Source organism: Dendrobates tinctorius, unplaced genomic scaffold (genome assembly GCF_039654945.1).
Source record: "Dendrobates tinctorius isolate UK_male_01 unplaced genomic scaffold, ASM3965494v1 ptg000132l, whole genome shotgun sequence".
NCBI classification, from domain to species: Eukaryota; Metazoa; Chordata; class Amphibia; order Anura; family Dendrobatidae; genus Dendrobates; species Dendrobates tinctorius.
Window position 1 is genome coordinate 6,464,588 of NW_027361800.1, and position 16,638 is coordinate 6,481,225.

General features: G+C 42.5%; 1 protein-coding gene across 6 annotated transcripts in view; it reads right to left on the reverse strand.

The window, feature by feature from the left end:
* The window catches only part of LOC141048054 (scaffold attachment factor B2-like), a 350,882-nt gene that overhangs the window by 289,255 nt on the left and 44,989 nt on the right, over window positions 1–16,638 (reverse strand). For all 6 annotated transcript variants that reach the window (XM_073543402.1, XM_073543397.1, XM_073543398.1 and 3 more), the window contains exon 3: window positions 10,142–10,200. In XM_073543402.1, coding sequence (XP_073399503.1) covers window positions 10,142–10,200 — 59 coding nt within the window. The remainder of the gene's footprint in view (window positions 1–10,141; window positions 10,201–16,638) is intronic.

Consider the following 16,638-nt stretch of genomic DNA (forward strand, 5'->3'; position numbering starts at 1 on the left):
GAATCAGGAAGCCGCTCTGAGAGAGGAGAGAGCGGCTCCCGATAAGCCCTGAGGGGGCTAAGAACGCAATTGAAGGAGGATATCCTGGTGGTGGTGGGGGTGGCGAGGACCCCAGGAGCTATTTGCAGTGGGGACGGTGAGTGGCAATGCCTTCCCGTGCCGCTGTAGCTATGGCAGTCGGGTTTATCAGCCGGGGGGAGGTGCTCCTGCGCGAGGCGCTTGAAAATATGGCTCTGAACCGCTGCCAGATTCGCTCCTCAGGATTTTCCAGGCGGGTCCCGGACAATTGTTCTGGCCGCGGGAGGTTAGGTAGCGGAGGCAGGAGGGAAGGAAAGGCGTACCGTAATGAAGATGCAGCCGCGGGCGGCCGAAGTCTGAATTTCAGGCGCGCGCTATTGCCTCAAGCCGCTCGGCGGTGTCAGCCGCGGCCAGGGAATGTCGCGCCTGCGCAGTGGGTTTTTTTTTTTTCTCTTTCTTCTATAAAAGCACCTGAGTGCCCGTCAGCAAAAATTAATAGTCAATTGAAGAAATAAATCTTTCTGTGAACTATTATATGAGCGTCTTTGTCTCCGGTTACCTCAGAAATAGGCGGTAATCTTCTTTAGGAGCTCCTATGAGAGCCGTGGCCCAGATGGGGGGGTCGAATCAGGGCTGAGGGAGGGAGCCTGAGGTCCGAAATCCTCTATCCCTAGAGGGGGCTATAATAAGCCTGATATAAGCTTCTTTACGTGCCGAAGATGGTTCGGATGATTGCTGAGGGGGATTCTACCCCAATTCTTCAGGTGGGATCTGAGCCCAAGTAATACAGTCCGGGTATGGCCCGTAGGCCTCAACAGGCCCCGCAGTAAGTGTTAGGCCTCGCACGTACCAGACCTCAAAAGTCCGTAGGAACTGGCAAATAGGGCTCCAAAGGCCTGGGGTGTCACTCCTGAGTGACTCAGAGGATTTCTGAGAGGATTTAGCCTGGATGGGCTATGATTTCAGTTGATTTAGGGTGGATGTGCCGGGAGATCTTAGACTGCACGTCCTACTCCATGACAGTCTAGGCCACGCCCCCCAATCCTGCAATTACTAAAAGCATTCCAGGTTATCTGAGAGATAGCACTGAAGTGGTAGAAAATTGACAAGTACAAATGGACCAAGGACAATTCTTTTTTCACTTTTAACATAGTAAACCTCTATTCATGCATACCCCACATTTATACCCTTGAGGCACTGGATTTTTTTTATTCAGAGAGATACTGATGCCACAGTGGAAACTCAATACTTTATATTGACTTCCATCAAAGATTTATTAGAACATAATTTGTTTTTATGTTTAATAGAAGATACTATAAACAGCTAGCGGGAGCTCCAATGGGCTCGAAATTCTCTCCTTCTCTGGCAATTCTTTTTGTAGCTTGGTGGGAGAGAACATACATTTATAACCTCAACCCATTCAATCAGCATTTGAGATGATATGGCTGCTTTCTGGATTACATTCTGAATGTCTGATCAGGTGGGGAAGCAGCTGCATACAAATTTGTTAGCTACATAAACAACTTAAATCTCAGGCTATGTGCACACGCTGCAGATTCACCTGCGGGTTTTTTCCCGCGGAACCGCAGGTTAAGTGACCTGCGGTTTTCCTGCGGATTAGCCTGCGGTTTTGCCCTGCGGTTTCACACCTCTACTATGTTAAAGGTGTGAAACCGCAGCAGAATCCGCACAAACAATTGACATGCTGCGGAAAAAAAACTGCAGCAAAACCGTGCGGAAAAAAACGCAGCGTGAGCACTGCGGTTTTGAAAACCCATAGGGTTACATGGTACTGTACCATGTCTGCGGAACTGCTGCGGTTCCGCAGGGCCAAAATCGCAGCGGAACCGCAGCAAAAACCTCAGCGTGTGCACATAGCCTCAATCTCACCTTTTCTGAACTTGGACAATCAATTCCTTTTTTGGACATTTTATTAAGAGCAGATTCTAGTACAGGAAGGGTTAATACAAACATTTATCGCAAGCCTACTGCCGGTAATACCATACTCAAGGCAGATAGTTGCCATCCTAAACATACGATTATGGCGATTCCATATGGTGATTGTGGAGAGCAAAACGTATCTGTTCTAATAATGACCTATTTGATGAGCAGTGCGATCTAATACAGTATAGATTAAAACAGAGGTTATTAAAATTCACTGCTGAAAACTGCAAAGTGCAGAATAGATGGAGTTGCAAGGTCTGAGCTATACAAAAAAAAAAAAAAAAAAAAAAAAGGCAAAACTAAAACGTTTGCATCAATTTTAAAACCTGGGTGCAATTTTATAGCTAGGAAAGGTAAAACTTTGGGTGATTTTTTTATCCCCAAGTTTATTTGTAGACGAACAAAAAAAACAAAGAATGTGGATTAAACCAGTGTTTGGTATGTCAATATGTGTGTTAAAAACACAAAAATGTGGAAATGGACAGACTTCTGATGTTTATTCTATTAGGCGTTTTGTTAATTGTGAGTACATGTGTTATATATGTTATGTGTACACAATGCAATCTCACATGTGGGGTGTAGGAGGGATTGCTGAACACATCGCAGATAGGAAAAAAGGGAAAAGTTTCTAATACATCAGGAGCTGCCAAACATTTTTGTGGAAAATTTTGTATTTTTTGGCATAATGAGAATAGACAGACCAAAAAGGGGAGGTAATTGGAGAAAATTATTAAAACATGAATCATTGGCGGCGTGGCCTGTAGTGAGATGTGAGCAGACGTGTGCTCATACAGCTCCCCGCACAGTATCTAGCCAGGACATACTTTGTGACACTTAGAAACACTTCATTATCTCCCTACTGTGAGGATCAAATTGTGGTGACCCTGCTACATCCTCTGGAACGCTCCTATATCATCCATGACAGGCAGAAAAGGACTCAAAGAATGCCGGGAATCCGGACAGGAGGGCCCAAGATGGCTCATATGCTGCTGGTGAGGTGGAGGAGGGGCCGGCCCGAGATGAGAGCAGGAAGATGGACTTTTGCCAGGAGCACAGGAGGGCGCCAGACTCAAAACAGAGGAGACGTGTGCACATCACAGAGGTACGAGAAGGGAGGAGGAGGAAACGGAGCAGGGAGAGGAGGACAATGATGAAAGTGAAGATGAGATTCAGAGTGGATCTCAGGGAAGTGACACAGGACATGGGGAGGTGAATGCAGAGTTGCTGCGGGGAAAGATGGAAGAACTGTTATTGCCGGAGCAGCCGACTTTAAAAGACGCTTTTTGAGCCATAATACACTGACTCCTCTCTCAGAAACACGGCGACACTCAAGCTAATGTGACTAAAATGCAGCACACTATGCATGTGGTGAAGGAGAGAGTGGGAGAAGTTGAGATAAAAAAAAAAAAAAAAAGTCAGCTCTGCGGAGGACTATATAAGCAGGAGCTGAGAAGGAATATAAACAAATGGCACTGGTCATTACTGCTATCCAGGCCAAAGCAGATGACCTGGAAAACAGGTCCCGGCGCAATAACTTGAAATTGGTCGGTGCCCTGGAAAAAGTTGAGGGCAATACCCCTATGGAATTCTTTGAGAAATGGCTCTTGGAAAAGATGGGTGCTGATAAATTGTCGCGATTCTATGCCATTGAACGAGCTCACAGGGCTCCCAAGCGTCCCCTCCCCCCTGGTTGTCCACCACAGACTGTAATAGCTAAAGTGCTCCATTACCGGGACACAGATACCATTTTGAGGCTTGCTAGAGATCACTCAGACCTTGTGATTAATGGTTCTGCAATTTCCATTTTTCCGGACTATTCTATTGAAATGCAAAAGCAGAGAGCCAGGTTTAATGATATCAAGAAAAGGTTACAGGAAATTGGTGTGAAATATTCCATGTTATACCCTGCCAAGCTGCAGATTGTAACTGCAAATAAAGTTCATTTTTTTCTCTGATGCCAAGGATGCTCTCAGATGGCTGAACTGTAATGAGAATCAACTACGGTAGGAAGAGGAGTGTCTCTGCAGCCTGAAGGTTTCATGAACTGAGCGTCTGTTTACCTAATTGCCACTTACGGTGGCTTCTTGGGAGGTTTTTGTGGCGATATACTATGTTCATTTTTGTTCACAAGTTTAAGACATAGTGGATCCTTGCATTGGAGGATCTGATGTGGGAATGGATATAGCGAGGTTAAGATCGGATAAGGATAATATATGCCTGTTTTTCTTTTTCCCAATACGGGAAAAGATATCTGTCTTTCTTTGTTACAATTTTTTTGTTCTAGGGTTAGTTGTTGGGGAAGGGGGGGGGGGGGGGGGGTGGAGGGTAATAGAGATGGTTTATGTCATGCTTCTTTAGGGCATTTATATGTTGTTGCACATTTTATGTCACACAAGTCTGAGTATCAATGTTGGGTGACGTGAAAATTCTGAGTTGGAATGTTAGAGGCCTGGCAGCTGATGTTAAAAGGCAAGAAAAATTGCAGTTTTTGCGCGCAGCAAAACTAGCTATAATATGCTTGCAGGAGACTCATATGGTCCCAGACAGAATTCACACCCTGAATGGGCGCTGGATACATGAGAGCCATCATGCTATGTACTCTGCCTATTCGAGGGGAGTAAGTATCTTGATAAGTAAGGGAACGAAGTTTGAAAAGCTCAACGTGATCATTGACCCGGAGGGGCAGTACGTGTGTCTATTATGCAAACTTAGTAACAGGCCTATACTGCTCATATCTGTGTATGTTCTGCCACCATATAACAATAAACGTTTTTTGAAAATACTTGAAATTATTGCGGGCTTCCCTGGAGTCCCGTACTTGGTGGTGGTGGATCTCAACATTGTACCCGACTCTCATTGGGATAGAGGTAGGGGAGAGGAAATAAACAAGGGGGTAACTGTACTCCATTTGGTGCTTTGTTGAGAGAAACATCTATGATTGATCTCTGGAGGGGCCGAAACTCTGGGGTGACTAGATTCTCGTGCTTCTCAGTGACTTTTTCTTCCTTGTCAAAGATCGATTTGGCGTTGGGGGACGACCAGATGTGGGATATTTGACTAGAACGGTGTCTGACCATTCTCCTGTGTATGTCGTACTTGGTGAGCAGGGTCAGATAATGAATAACAAACCCCCTTGGCGATTAAACCCCTTCCGGCTGCAGTTAATAAAGGAGGTGACCTAGAGAAAGCGCTCCAAGAGTTCTTCAAGGTTAATAGTTGTACGGCCCATAAGGGAGTTGTTTGGGAGGCCATGAAAGCTTTCTTTAGGGGGGTTTGTATTAAAGGAATATCTAGGGTTCAGAAGAATACCAAGCAGAAGATCAATGGGTATTCAGGGAACAGAGAGGAGGAGGAGGCACTGACCTTGAACCCATCCACTCAGGCGGAGGATGCGCTTAAAAAGGCCCAGGTTGGAATAACTGCGCTGTCCTTACGGATGGCAGAACGAAAAAAGATGTTCCGAACTATAAAATACTTTGAAGAAGGAGAGAGAGACGGTCATCTCCTGGCCGTAGTGGCTGCTGCACAGAGAGACAGTGCTTATATAATTGCCTTGAGGGGAGACAATGGGCAGGAGGTTAGAGATACTGCGGGGATACTAGAGGTGATGGAGGGTTTTTATATTAATTTATATAGATCACAGGCACATCCGACAGATACAGAGATTGATGATTTCTTGGTCAGAGCTGAGCTTCCCAGATTGTCTGCAGAGCGTCAGCAATTATTGGATAGACCGTTTAGCTTGGAGGAGTTGGAGGTAGCGTTAGCCTCTATGGCTAATGAAAAGTCTGCAGGGATGGATGGCTTGCCTGGTGAAGTATACAAAAAATATGGGAAATTTTTGCTACCTGTTTTGCTGGAAGTATATAAGGCAGGGTTAGATAGAGGTGAACTTCCACGGTCCATGCAGGAGGCAATTATTGTTGTGTTCCCTAAGAAAGGCAAGGACCCTACCGAGCCGGCCTCGTATCACCCAATCTCACTACTAACGACGGATGCAAAACTTCTGGCTAAAATGATGGCTAACTGTCTTAATAAAGTTATAACATCTATAGTGCATGGGGATCAGGTAGGCTTTATGCCTAACAAGTCGACAGACGAATTTGAGGAGACTTTTTATTAATATGCAAGTGAAGGCGGATAGTGAAGGGCATAGACCGATCCTGTTGTTGGATGCGGCCAAAGCATTCAATAGCGTAGAATGGAAATACTTGTGGGCTACGTTGCAGCACATGGGCTTTGGGGAAGTGTTTATCAAATGGGTTCAGTTGCTATATACTGCTCCTAGGGCCAAGGTACATGTAAATGGGCAAATGTCTGAGGGGTTTTCCTTGTTTAGAGGCACACGACAGGGATGCCCTTTATCCCCTTTGTTTGCTCTAGCAATAAAGCCACTGGTGGTAGTGATTAGAAGGTATCAAAATATTGTAGGATTTAAAAATGGGATACATGAGGAAAAAGTGGAACTCTATGCTGACATGTTGCTATTTTTGGGAGATGCGGAAGGTTCCTTGGGGAGGGTGATGAGGGTTCTAGACGAATATGCCAGTATATCTGGGATCTGCATTAACTGGGATATGTCCGTTTTGTTGCCGCTGGGTGGTGGGACTCTTGTAGGAGATCAGCCAACTCCGGTTCAAGTGGTTACAGAATTCGCTTACTTGGACATTAGGGTGTCAAATAATATTGAAGATTATAAAAGACTTAATTTGAACCCGCTGCTAAGTAAATTTAAACAGAAAATTACAGCATGGAGGAAATTAAATTTAACAATGGCTGGGCGTGCTAACTTAAGATGATACTTATGCCTCGGCTTTTGCATGTGCTACGCAATGCACCAGTTTGGCTGCCTCAAAATAGATTTCATAAAATTAACGCCATTTTCCGTGATTTGATATGGAAAGGAGGCCGAGCTCGTATTAAGTTGGAACTGTTGCAACATCCAGAAGATGGAGGTTTGGCGGTTCCCAACCCATGGCTGTATTATGTTGGGTCCCAATGCTAGCACTTGATAGGATGGGGGGGGGGGGGGGGGGGATCACGATCTTATAATCTCAGGGGGGGAAGGTTATTTCTCATGTGGTAGGGAGGGGCCCGCTGCTCTGGAGGTGGGTAAATTTCGTCTGAATCCTAAAAGGTTTCCAACTTTTGCGTTGCTTGAAAAACTGTGGGGAAAAAAAATAAAGCTATGGAGGGGTATAGGGGAATACACAAGATACACAGCCATTTGTTTTGACCCCCCTGCTGACTGAACTGCTAAGTCTACGGAATTTTGGACAGTGGAGAAGAATAGGTATATGGTATGTGTCGCAGTTGCTAGATGGTGAGACATTTAAAACATTTGAAACACTTAGGGAAGAGTTCCCTTTGGAGCATACTATGTTTTACAAGTATCTGCAGCTGCGACACACATTCTCTAGACAGTGGACAAGGTCACCGATAGTGATACAGAATGACAGTATGTTGAATATGCTTGGCCCCCAGAGGGGTACTAGGGGTCTTATATAAATAATCTACAGGGGATTGCTGGGTACGATTTTGGATAGACACCCATTGATGGCTAGATTCAAATGGACAAGGGATTTGGGAGACATATCGGATGAGCAGTGGGAGTCGGTTTTACAATATGTCCCTAGAATATCTATAAGTGAATCTGGGAGGCTGTCGCAGTTATACACTATACATAGGGTATATAGGACACCTGTGTGGATGAAAAAGGCTGGACTAAGGGCAGACTCTGGATGTCCGAGATGTACGATGGATGAAGCGGATATTCTTCATATGCTATGATAGTCTTGTCCAAGATTACAGGCATTTTGGATGGGGGTCCTAAATTTAGTGGAAAGAGTGACGGAAGCAAATATTACTCGAGATCCATTGACGTGTATTTTAGGACATGTAGAGGAGGTGGCGTCGGATGAATGGGGTAGGCTAGCAATAGCCATATTGCTTTATGTTGCAAGGAAGACTATTACATTGCACTGGTTAGTAATCCTCCTACTAGGAAGGAATTTGTAAATAGAGTTAATTTTGTAATCCTTATGGAGCGAAGCGTATACATGAAGAGGCAAGATGAACCACTATGAGAATATCTGGGGGGCTGGCTGGCCTTTCATGGATTGGCTGCCATAGAACTCGTCAAAAATAGGTTATTATGATTATAAAAAAAGTGTACAACATTGTAATGCATGGATAAGGACTGTAGATGCATGACGGGGGAGGAGGCTTTCTTGTTATGAGAAGGGATGTGTTTGGTGTATTTGCATTTATTAAACAAATGGGGAAAGTATTCTAATTTGTACTCTAATGTATACTTATGCAATACTATCCTGTATGCTTTCTTCAATAAAAAGTATTTGATTTAAAAAAAGAAAAAAAAAAATGAATCATTATGGATTATGAAACTTAATACAAGAATTCTTTTTGGACTAAATTTTCACAATGACCTTATGTATTTATATTGAGAAAAGAGGAGAGAAGGAGAAAAGTTTTGTTATTTTTTTCCCCCATGACTCCCTTACAATAAATTTAGATCACTGATACTTGAATGGTGTTTTGAGGACTCCCTTATTATATTGATCCTCCCCCCCCACCACCACCACCTTTTTTTTTTGCACAATAATTGTACTCTCCATTTGTGAAACTCAGACGTATATACAGGGTGGGCCATTTATATGGATACACCTAAATAAAATGGACCTAAATAAAATGGGAATGGTTGGTGATATCAACTTCCTGTTTGTGACACAGTAGTATATGGGAGGGGGGGGGGGGGACTTTTCAAGATGGGTGGTGACCATGGCGGCCATTTTGGATCCAACTTTATTTTATACAATGGGAAGAGGGTCATGTGACAAACTTAATGAGAGTTTCACAAGAAAAACTATGGTGTGCTTTGTTTTAACGTAACTATTTTTTCAGGAGTTATTTACAAGTTTCTCTGTTTACAGCCATTGACATGTCGCAGAGGTTAACACGTGAGGAGCGGAAAGAAATTGTGTTTATGTCTGCTGAACGCAGTACCTAGCGGATTTTAATGCAAGACACCCTACACAAGAAAACTGTCACCACTCCCATTTTATTTAGGTTTAGCCATATAAAAATGGCCCACCCAAAAAAGTTTGCCTTGTCACTGAACATAATGTTCTCTGTAACCTGAGGGTCCTGTTCCAATTTTTGTTTTGCCCATTCCACAAATTCAGCACGCCGATCTGGGTCACCAACCAGTCCAATTTTATTTAGTAGTATCTATATAAATGGCCCACCCTGTATATTTATAAATATTCTATTTCCTATGTTGTGCTACTTTGGCACAAAGTTGTTTTCCTTCAATTGCATGGTTCATCACATATGTTCCTTGTAAATAATTATATGTATGATCTCACTAAATGGGAGTGGTATGGTGTTTTTAAGCAATTGCACCATATTCTGTAATTTGTTGTGACTAAGGCTCTTGCTGAAGCACATCAGCCAGTTTCTGACTACCCTGATGTGATTTTTTTTAAATGATTTTCAAATACAAACAAGGATTTTTTTTTTTTTTAATTCAAGGATCCAGTATTACATTTTTTCTCTTTGGATGTACCACATTTATCTCTCCTCTGATATGCTAGATCATATTACAGGAGAGAGAAACTAAAAGGAAAATCAGACATTTTGTGATTGCCATTATTCGATGAATAACCGCGATCGAGTGACTGGGGACAGTAAAAACCGACCTGAACCATCTTCTCCAGGGTCTCAGCTACCCCAGTAGCCGAGACCCCAGAGATTTTCTGACACTAGGTAGAACAGTACACTTATTTCTCAGCGCCGTTAAAAGTGGCGCTGAGGAATAAGTACCTTTAACTGCTGCTGCTAGAAGATGTACTGGCGGTTGTTAAATTTATATTCGTCAGGACGCAATCCAATTTATCGGATTGCTCAAGTCAATTTTTCTCACAGATGAGTATGAGCTTTAACTCCGCCATCGACTAGATGAATAATAAGCTACCAAAGAGGAGCGAGCTTCCACCCTCATTTGCATATCACTTGTAAACTGCAGTCCTCTGCAATACAGTAGATTGTTAATAAAAAAAAAAAGCTAAGGATAGACTTGTATGCTTATAAAACACACACACACACCTTATAAAATGTAAGGTTTAATAATATATATCACATACAACATTTCCGCACTTACCTGGCTTTCACCAGAGTCATCTTCCAGGCCATTATCCTCTGCTCCTTCTTGCTTTTGAACTAAATGAATGAGAAACAAAAAAAAAAAAAAAAAGTTAATAAATCCCAAATACATTTGTAAGAAAAAAAATCAGGTTCTCCTAAAACACACATCATTTATGTCTGTATTGGCAACAAAAGACAGAAGCTAACAGCTTGCCATTCACATGCTCCAGCTTGCCATTAATATGATGATGAACTAATAACTGTTTCTTGAAGCTGGATACCACAGTGTGGTGAGAGTGCTTGATTGGAGAATACTGCAGGGGGGATTGTGGGAACCCTTAAATCTTGGTATACTGCTTCTGTGGAAACACTTTGGCTGTCATTATACCCATAATAGGGGCTTTGGTTGCCACTAATGTGAGGGAGTGTGGGAACCAGATGGGGCTCGCGACTATCTCTCAAAACTGAACATGGCTCGCAACCCTCTCTCAGAGTTGAATATGGCTCTCAAGGTTAGAAAAGTTGAGGACCATCAATCTATGGGATTTTGTCAAGAGGAAGGTGAGACCCCAGACCCAACAAAGCAGACGAGCTGAAGGCTGTTATCAAAGCAACCTGGGCTTCCATAACACCTCAGCAGTACTACAGGCTGATCACCTCAAGGATGCAGTAATTGATGCCAAAGGAGCCCCGACCAAGTATTGAGTGTATTTACTAAATATACATGTCAGTAGGCCAACATTTTGGATTTTAAAATGGTGTTAAAGTATTCTAATGTATAATGACTTGGGTTTTCATTGGCTGTAAGCCATATTCATCAACAATAACAGAAATAAACACTTGAAATACACTGTCATGACTAAATATGAATTTCACTTGTATTGAAGAACTGAAATAAATTAACTTTTTTGATGATATTCTAATTTTGTGAGATGCACCTGTATGTTACTATGTGTATGAAAACTGCATTGTATGAGACCGGTGACCAAACTGAAAATGATACATGTCACACAGTGGGACCAAGGAAATATATATATATATATATATATATATATATATATTACTAAAACCACAAAATGCAATTTCAACGCTCAAAGTGGAGTATTTGTGATAGAACAAAAGCACAGAAAGTGAATATTTGTTCAATATAATTCCCCTAAATCGGAGTAACGCTCGGCTCATATTTATCCTGCACTCTCCACTGAGCGCCTACGTTAGAGTTTCAGTGTAAATTCCCCAAAACATCAAATTCAGACAAAATTCCAGACAGAACAATTCACTTATGAGGCAGATGGAGTCACTTTGGACTGGGCTCTGTTCCAGCATTTTAGTCACCTTTTTAGTGCACAAGTGTAGGTGACCACATTTCTGTGCATGAACGAAGAACAAATCTGCCTCATGTTGAGTAGTTGCGTTGGGGGTTTTGTCTGAATCGCATTTTTGTGGGACTTACACAGAAACCCCGACATATGTACTCCGCGTAGAAAACAAGAATGTGATCCAGCCTTATACTGGAAGGGATCAAAAAACATTATGTACCCCAAAATTTTACCAATAAAAACACCAATTTATCCCACACAAAACCAGCCCCCATTCAGGTCATCGGTCACTGGAACTATAGGCGATTCCCACGTTACTGACAGAATAATGTCACTCGAAAAGAGACATGGCTACGCCCCCTTAAATAAAATCCAGTGAATTATGCACTTCCAAATCTAAATGCCCTCCCGCTGTGCCCCACTGTGCCTAAACCACAGTAAGTGGTCACATGTTTACCATTCTTGTAGTGGGGAGAAGGCGCTTAATTTATAGGTGCATATCGCTAGACGCACAAGCTGGGTACAATGTATGGGGGCACTACAATATATGGGGGCACAATGTATGAGCACTAAACTGACATATTTGCAATCTCCAGAATAAAGCAAGGCTTTTATTTTGTTACATCGTCGCTGCAGCTGTGGATGAGTTCATTGAGAGATGCAATTCCTACAACGTGTTCACTTTTGGGGTTCTTATGCTGTTCTGGCACCTTCAGGGCTCCGCAATGGTGGCCCGCAAACTTTTAGTAAAATCTGCGCTCCTTCCTTCTCAGCCCTGAAGTGTGGCCTAACAGTAATTTCTGTCTACATATGGGGCTTCACCACATTCAGGAGAAACTGCGTAATTATATTATGGGGTTCAGTTTCACCTATTAACCCCTGTGTACCTGACAAATTTGCAGCAAATATAAAAATTACATTTTTTCCCACTAAAACATCACGTTTCCACATCTTAATATAAATTTCTGTGAGGGACCTACTGCATTCAAAATACTCACTAGACCCCTAGAAGAATTACTTAGGCAGTGAAGTTTACAAAATGAGGTTATCAGGGGGGGGAGACTGGCACGTCAAGGGCACAGCTAATGGAGCCCACAATCTATTCAAATAAAATCTGCGTTTTAAAAGCCAATAGTAGTGTACAACCACATATGGGATACCGCCAAATTGTTGGGTCGAATCCCCCCCATTACCTCTTGTGTAAATTATGAATTTGGTGCCAAAAAAGGTTTTAGTAAGAAAAATAAAAAATGCTCTCACATCTAAAAGTTTTGAGAGTCACCTGTAAATTAAAACGTGCTCCGTACACCCCTATATTAATTCTTTGAAGGTTCTAGTTTGCAAAATGAGGTCAGTGTGTGTGTGTGTGTGTGTGTGTGTGTGTGTGTGTGGGGGGGGGGGGGGGGGGAGGGTGTCTGCGCATATAGGTGGCTTTTCAAAAGGTGACATGGCATTCACAATTTATACATGGCAAATGGTGCTCTTTCCTAGCCATGCCATGTGCCCAAGCAGAAATTTTTGACCACAAATGGAGCATCATCGCAATGGGGAGACACTGCCTAACAAATTATGGGGTCAGTTTTCTCCTGTTCTCCATTGTGAAAAATTACTTATTTGGGGCTAAAACATGTGGAAAAAAAATTTCAATATGATGACCTAACATTATCAAATTTGTAGTATTTGTGTTCAAAATGCTCACTATACCCATTGTATGCAAATTGCCTCTTCAGAGAGAAAGAGGACTTTTACTCTACAGCGCCACCTATTGGTATTAGCGATCCTACAAGTCACAATCAACCCTTTAGCGAGTCTTTTAATATGACTTAGGATAAAAGCCAAATCAGAATCTCAATTTGCAGACACTGTTTCGGGCTATTGGCCCTCGTCAGAGCAAAGTATGAGATCTGATTTGGCTAGGTGAGAGGCTCTGGACTGAGGTCTAAGGGGCAAGGAGGAGCATTGTACGGCAAATAAGCCTCCTTACCTTGACAAGCCAGAGCTGGTATGTCACTCTCCACAAGGAGAAACCTTACCCCTTAGACCTCAGTCCAGAGCCTCTCACCTAGCCAAATCAGATCTCATACTTTGCACTGACGAGGGCCAATAGCCCAAAACACAGTGTCTGCAAATTGAGAGATTCTGATTTGGCTTTTATCCTAAGTCATATTACAAGACTTGTTAAAGGGTTGATTGTGACTTGTAGGATCGCTACTAGGAATAGGTGGCGCTGTAGAGTAAAAGTCCTCTTTCTCTCTGAAGAGTCAATTTGCATATAAAATTTCCCAGAGGAGCATTGCACGGCAAATAAGCCTCCTTACCTTGACAAGCCAGAGCTGGTATGTCACTCTCCACAAGGAGAAACCTTACCCCTTAGACCCCTATACCCATTGTAGGGATTTTACTCGCTTGGGTGCGATGGGAAGAAAAGAGGCTTGTTCCTTTATACGTTTATGTAATAATCTTTAATATTTTTTATATAGCGCTAACATATTCCGCAGCGTTTTACAGTTTGCACACATTTTCATCACTGTCCCCAACGGGGGCTCAATCTAAATTCCCTATCAGTATGTCTTTGGAATGTGGGAGGAAACCGGAGTACCCGGAGGAAACCCACGCAAACACGGGGGTTTATTGTTACATATACCCAGAAAACAATCAGAAAAAACAAACAGCCTTTAGAGCAGGCAAACAAAGTAAAAAGGTCCTCAGCAGGTCTCTGCTCTGCCAGGCCTGTGTGGCACACAGGCTGGGCTTGCGTCTAGTATCCAAGCTCTGTTTGTATTGGAGGACTTCTCCCTCCCAACACAAAGACCATGTGCCAAACCACAGCCTCCATTATATAGGTTGCTAACCACACCTGAGGTGAGGTATGAGGGTAGCCAGACCCACCCATCTCTCACAGCTACCCGCAACCCGGTCACAGGTGCAACAAACGAACTTCTTAGGAATAAGTTCAGTAGGGAAAAATGCACTAGGGAAAATTCTCCGGGTTACATCAAAGACCAGCCTTGTCTGTCACACATACTGACCTCCCATAGACTAGACTACCCTTAGCCACCTTACACCCTGGATAAAATCTTTTGAGGTATATAGTTTTCAAAATGTGGCAACTTGTAGAAGGGGGGGGGGGGGGTGTCACCATTTAGTGGCTCTCCAAACATGACGCTCACAGACGATTCCATCATAGTCTGCGTTACAAAACATCAACTAGTTTGCTTTCGAGCCCTGCCGTGTACCCAGACAGTACTTTTCCTCCACATATAGGGTATCTGCGTACTCAGGAGAAATTGCACAACAAAATTTTAGGGTCCATTTTCTCCTGCTACTCTTTTGAAAATAAAAAAAGGGAAATAGTAATATTTTTGTAATACAAAAAGTAATGTTCATTTTTCTTCCACATTGCTTCAGATCCTGTGAAGAGCATGAATAGTTAATCTTCTTGAATGTGGTTTTGAGCACTTTGACTGGTGCAGTTTTTAGAATGGTGTCACTTTTGCACATTTTCTTTCATAAAAGCCTCGCAAAGACACTTTTGCTGGAAAAATGAGACATCGCTGGTCTACTTTTAATTCTTCTAGCTAACAAAATTAATGTTTCAAAAATTGGCATGATGTAGAACAGACATGGGAAATGTTTTTTATTAAAGGGGTTGTCTACTACTAGGACAACCCCTTGTTAAACTAAAGGTTCAACCCCAATAAAATAAACCTAAACTCTCCTCCTGTGCATGCTCTGCTCCCACGGTGTCAGCATTTGCAGTCCCAGGGGCTGTGAAGCGGTGGAATGACACATGCTGCCCAGAGCCCAATCAGCGCTGGTGTCACTGTCCCTTGCCTTAGGACAAACTGACCATGAAGAGGAAGTCCGTGCTGCAGCTGATCCATGGGCTTCCTCTCCATGTTCAGTTTGTATGAAGGCAGGGACAGTGATGCCAGCACTGATTGGGCTCCAGGCACCATGAGTCATTCCACCGCTTCACAGCCCCTGGGCCCGCAAATGCCGACACCGCTGTAACAGAGCACGCACAGGAGGAGTGTATAGGTTTATTTTATCAGGAAGAACATTTTGTTTAACAAGGGGTTGCCCTACTAGTGGACAACCCCTTTAACCATTTTGTGATAACCCTGTTTTAAGGGCACATAAATTAGTTGGAAAATTGCATAATTTTAAAACTTTTCCTCAAATTTTTAATATGTTCACAAACAAGTCATATAGAACAAATTTTACCACAACTAAGTGCACTATGTCACAAAAAAAAAAAAAAAAACCCACAATCAGTGGGATCCATTTAAGCATTCAAGAGTTATCACTGTATAAAGTGACACTGGTCAGATTTTAAAAAAATTGAGCCTGGTCATTAAGGTCAAAATTAGCTCAGTTACTAAGGGGTTAATGAGCGCATCAGCCCCAGACTGGCTGACCCTAGATTAAAATAGGTTAACAGAAAAGAAAGGAAACCAATAATGGTCAATACTAAATAGTTTGTTAAAATTACATATATACAGTGGTTGTCCAATGATGCTAAAAAAAGGGAGCACGTCAAAGAATGAATAAGATCATATTACACTGAAAAGGATAGCAAGTAAATGGCATACAGCTTTGCTGCAGAGAAATGAGACCTGTATGAATAAACAATTTCTTGCATAAGAGACTACATAATGGATTACATAATTCAAGCACTGCAGCTGTGTTTTACATGTTTGTTTGTATGGGGCATCACCTCATCTTCTGTGTGTAATTATATTAATAAGTGCATGTGCAAAGTTAATAGAATACAATCCAAAATAAAGTGCATGTGTAAATGTCCCTCCAGTTTCATATATTAGACCAGAGATCAATTTGTTAATGAATAAAATAAAAAAAATATAAATTGGAATCATGCATTTACCTTGGTATACAGATGATGCAGATTATGGTGACAGCGGCCCACTCCTACACGTGTGTTTCGGCGTGCCTTTGCCAGGGAGTCCGCCAACATGCACGCCAAAACACGCATAAGTGAGCGACTGGCACCACAAGCTGCAGTATCTGTATACCAAGATAAATACATGGCTCCACTTTGCACTGAGGCTCAGAAGGGAGGAAAGGGCATTTGGTTTTGGGAGCACAGAATTCTTCTCAAGGGCAAGGCGCTATAGCGCTTTTCCAGAGCTTTTGTACTACCAGTAACGTGAAAGCCTGCTATATTTCCGAT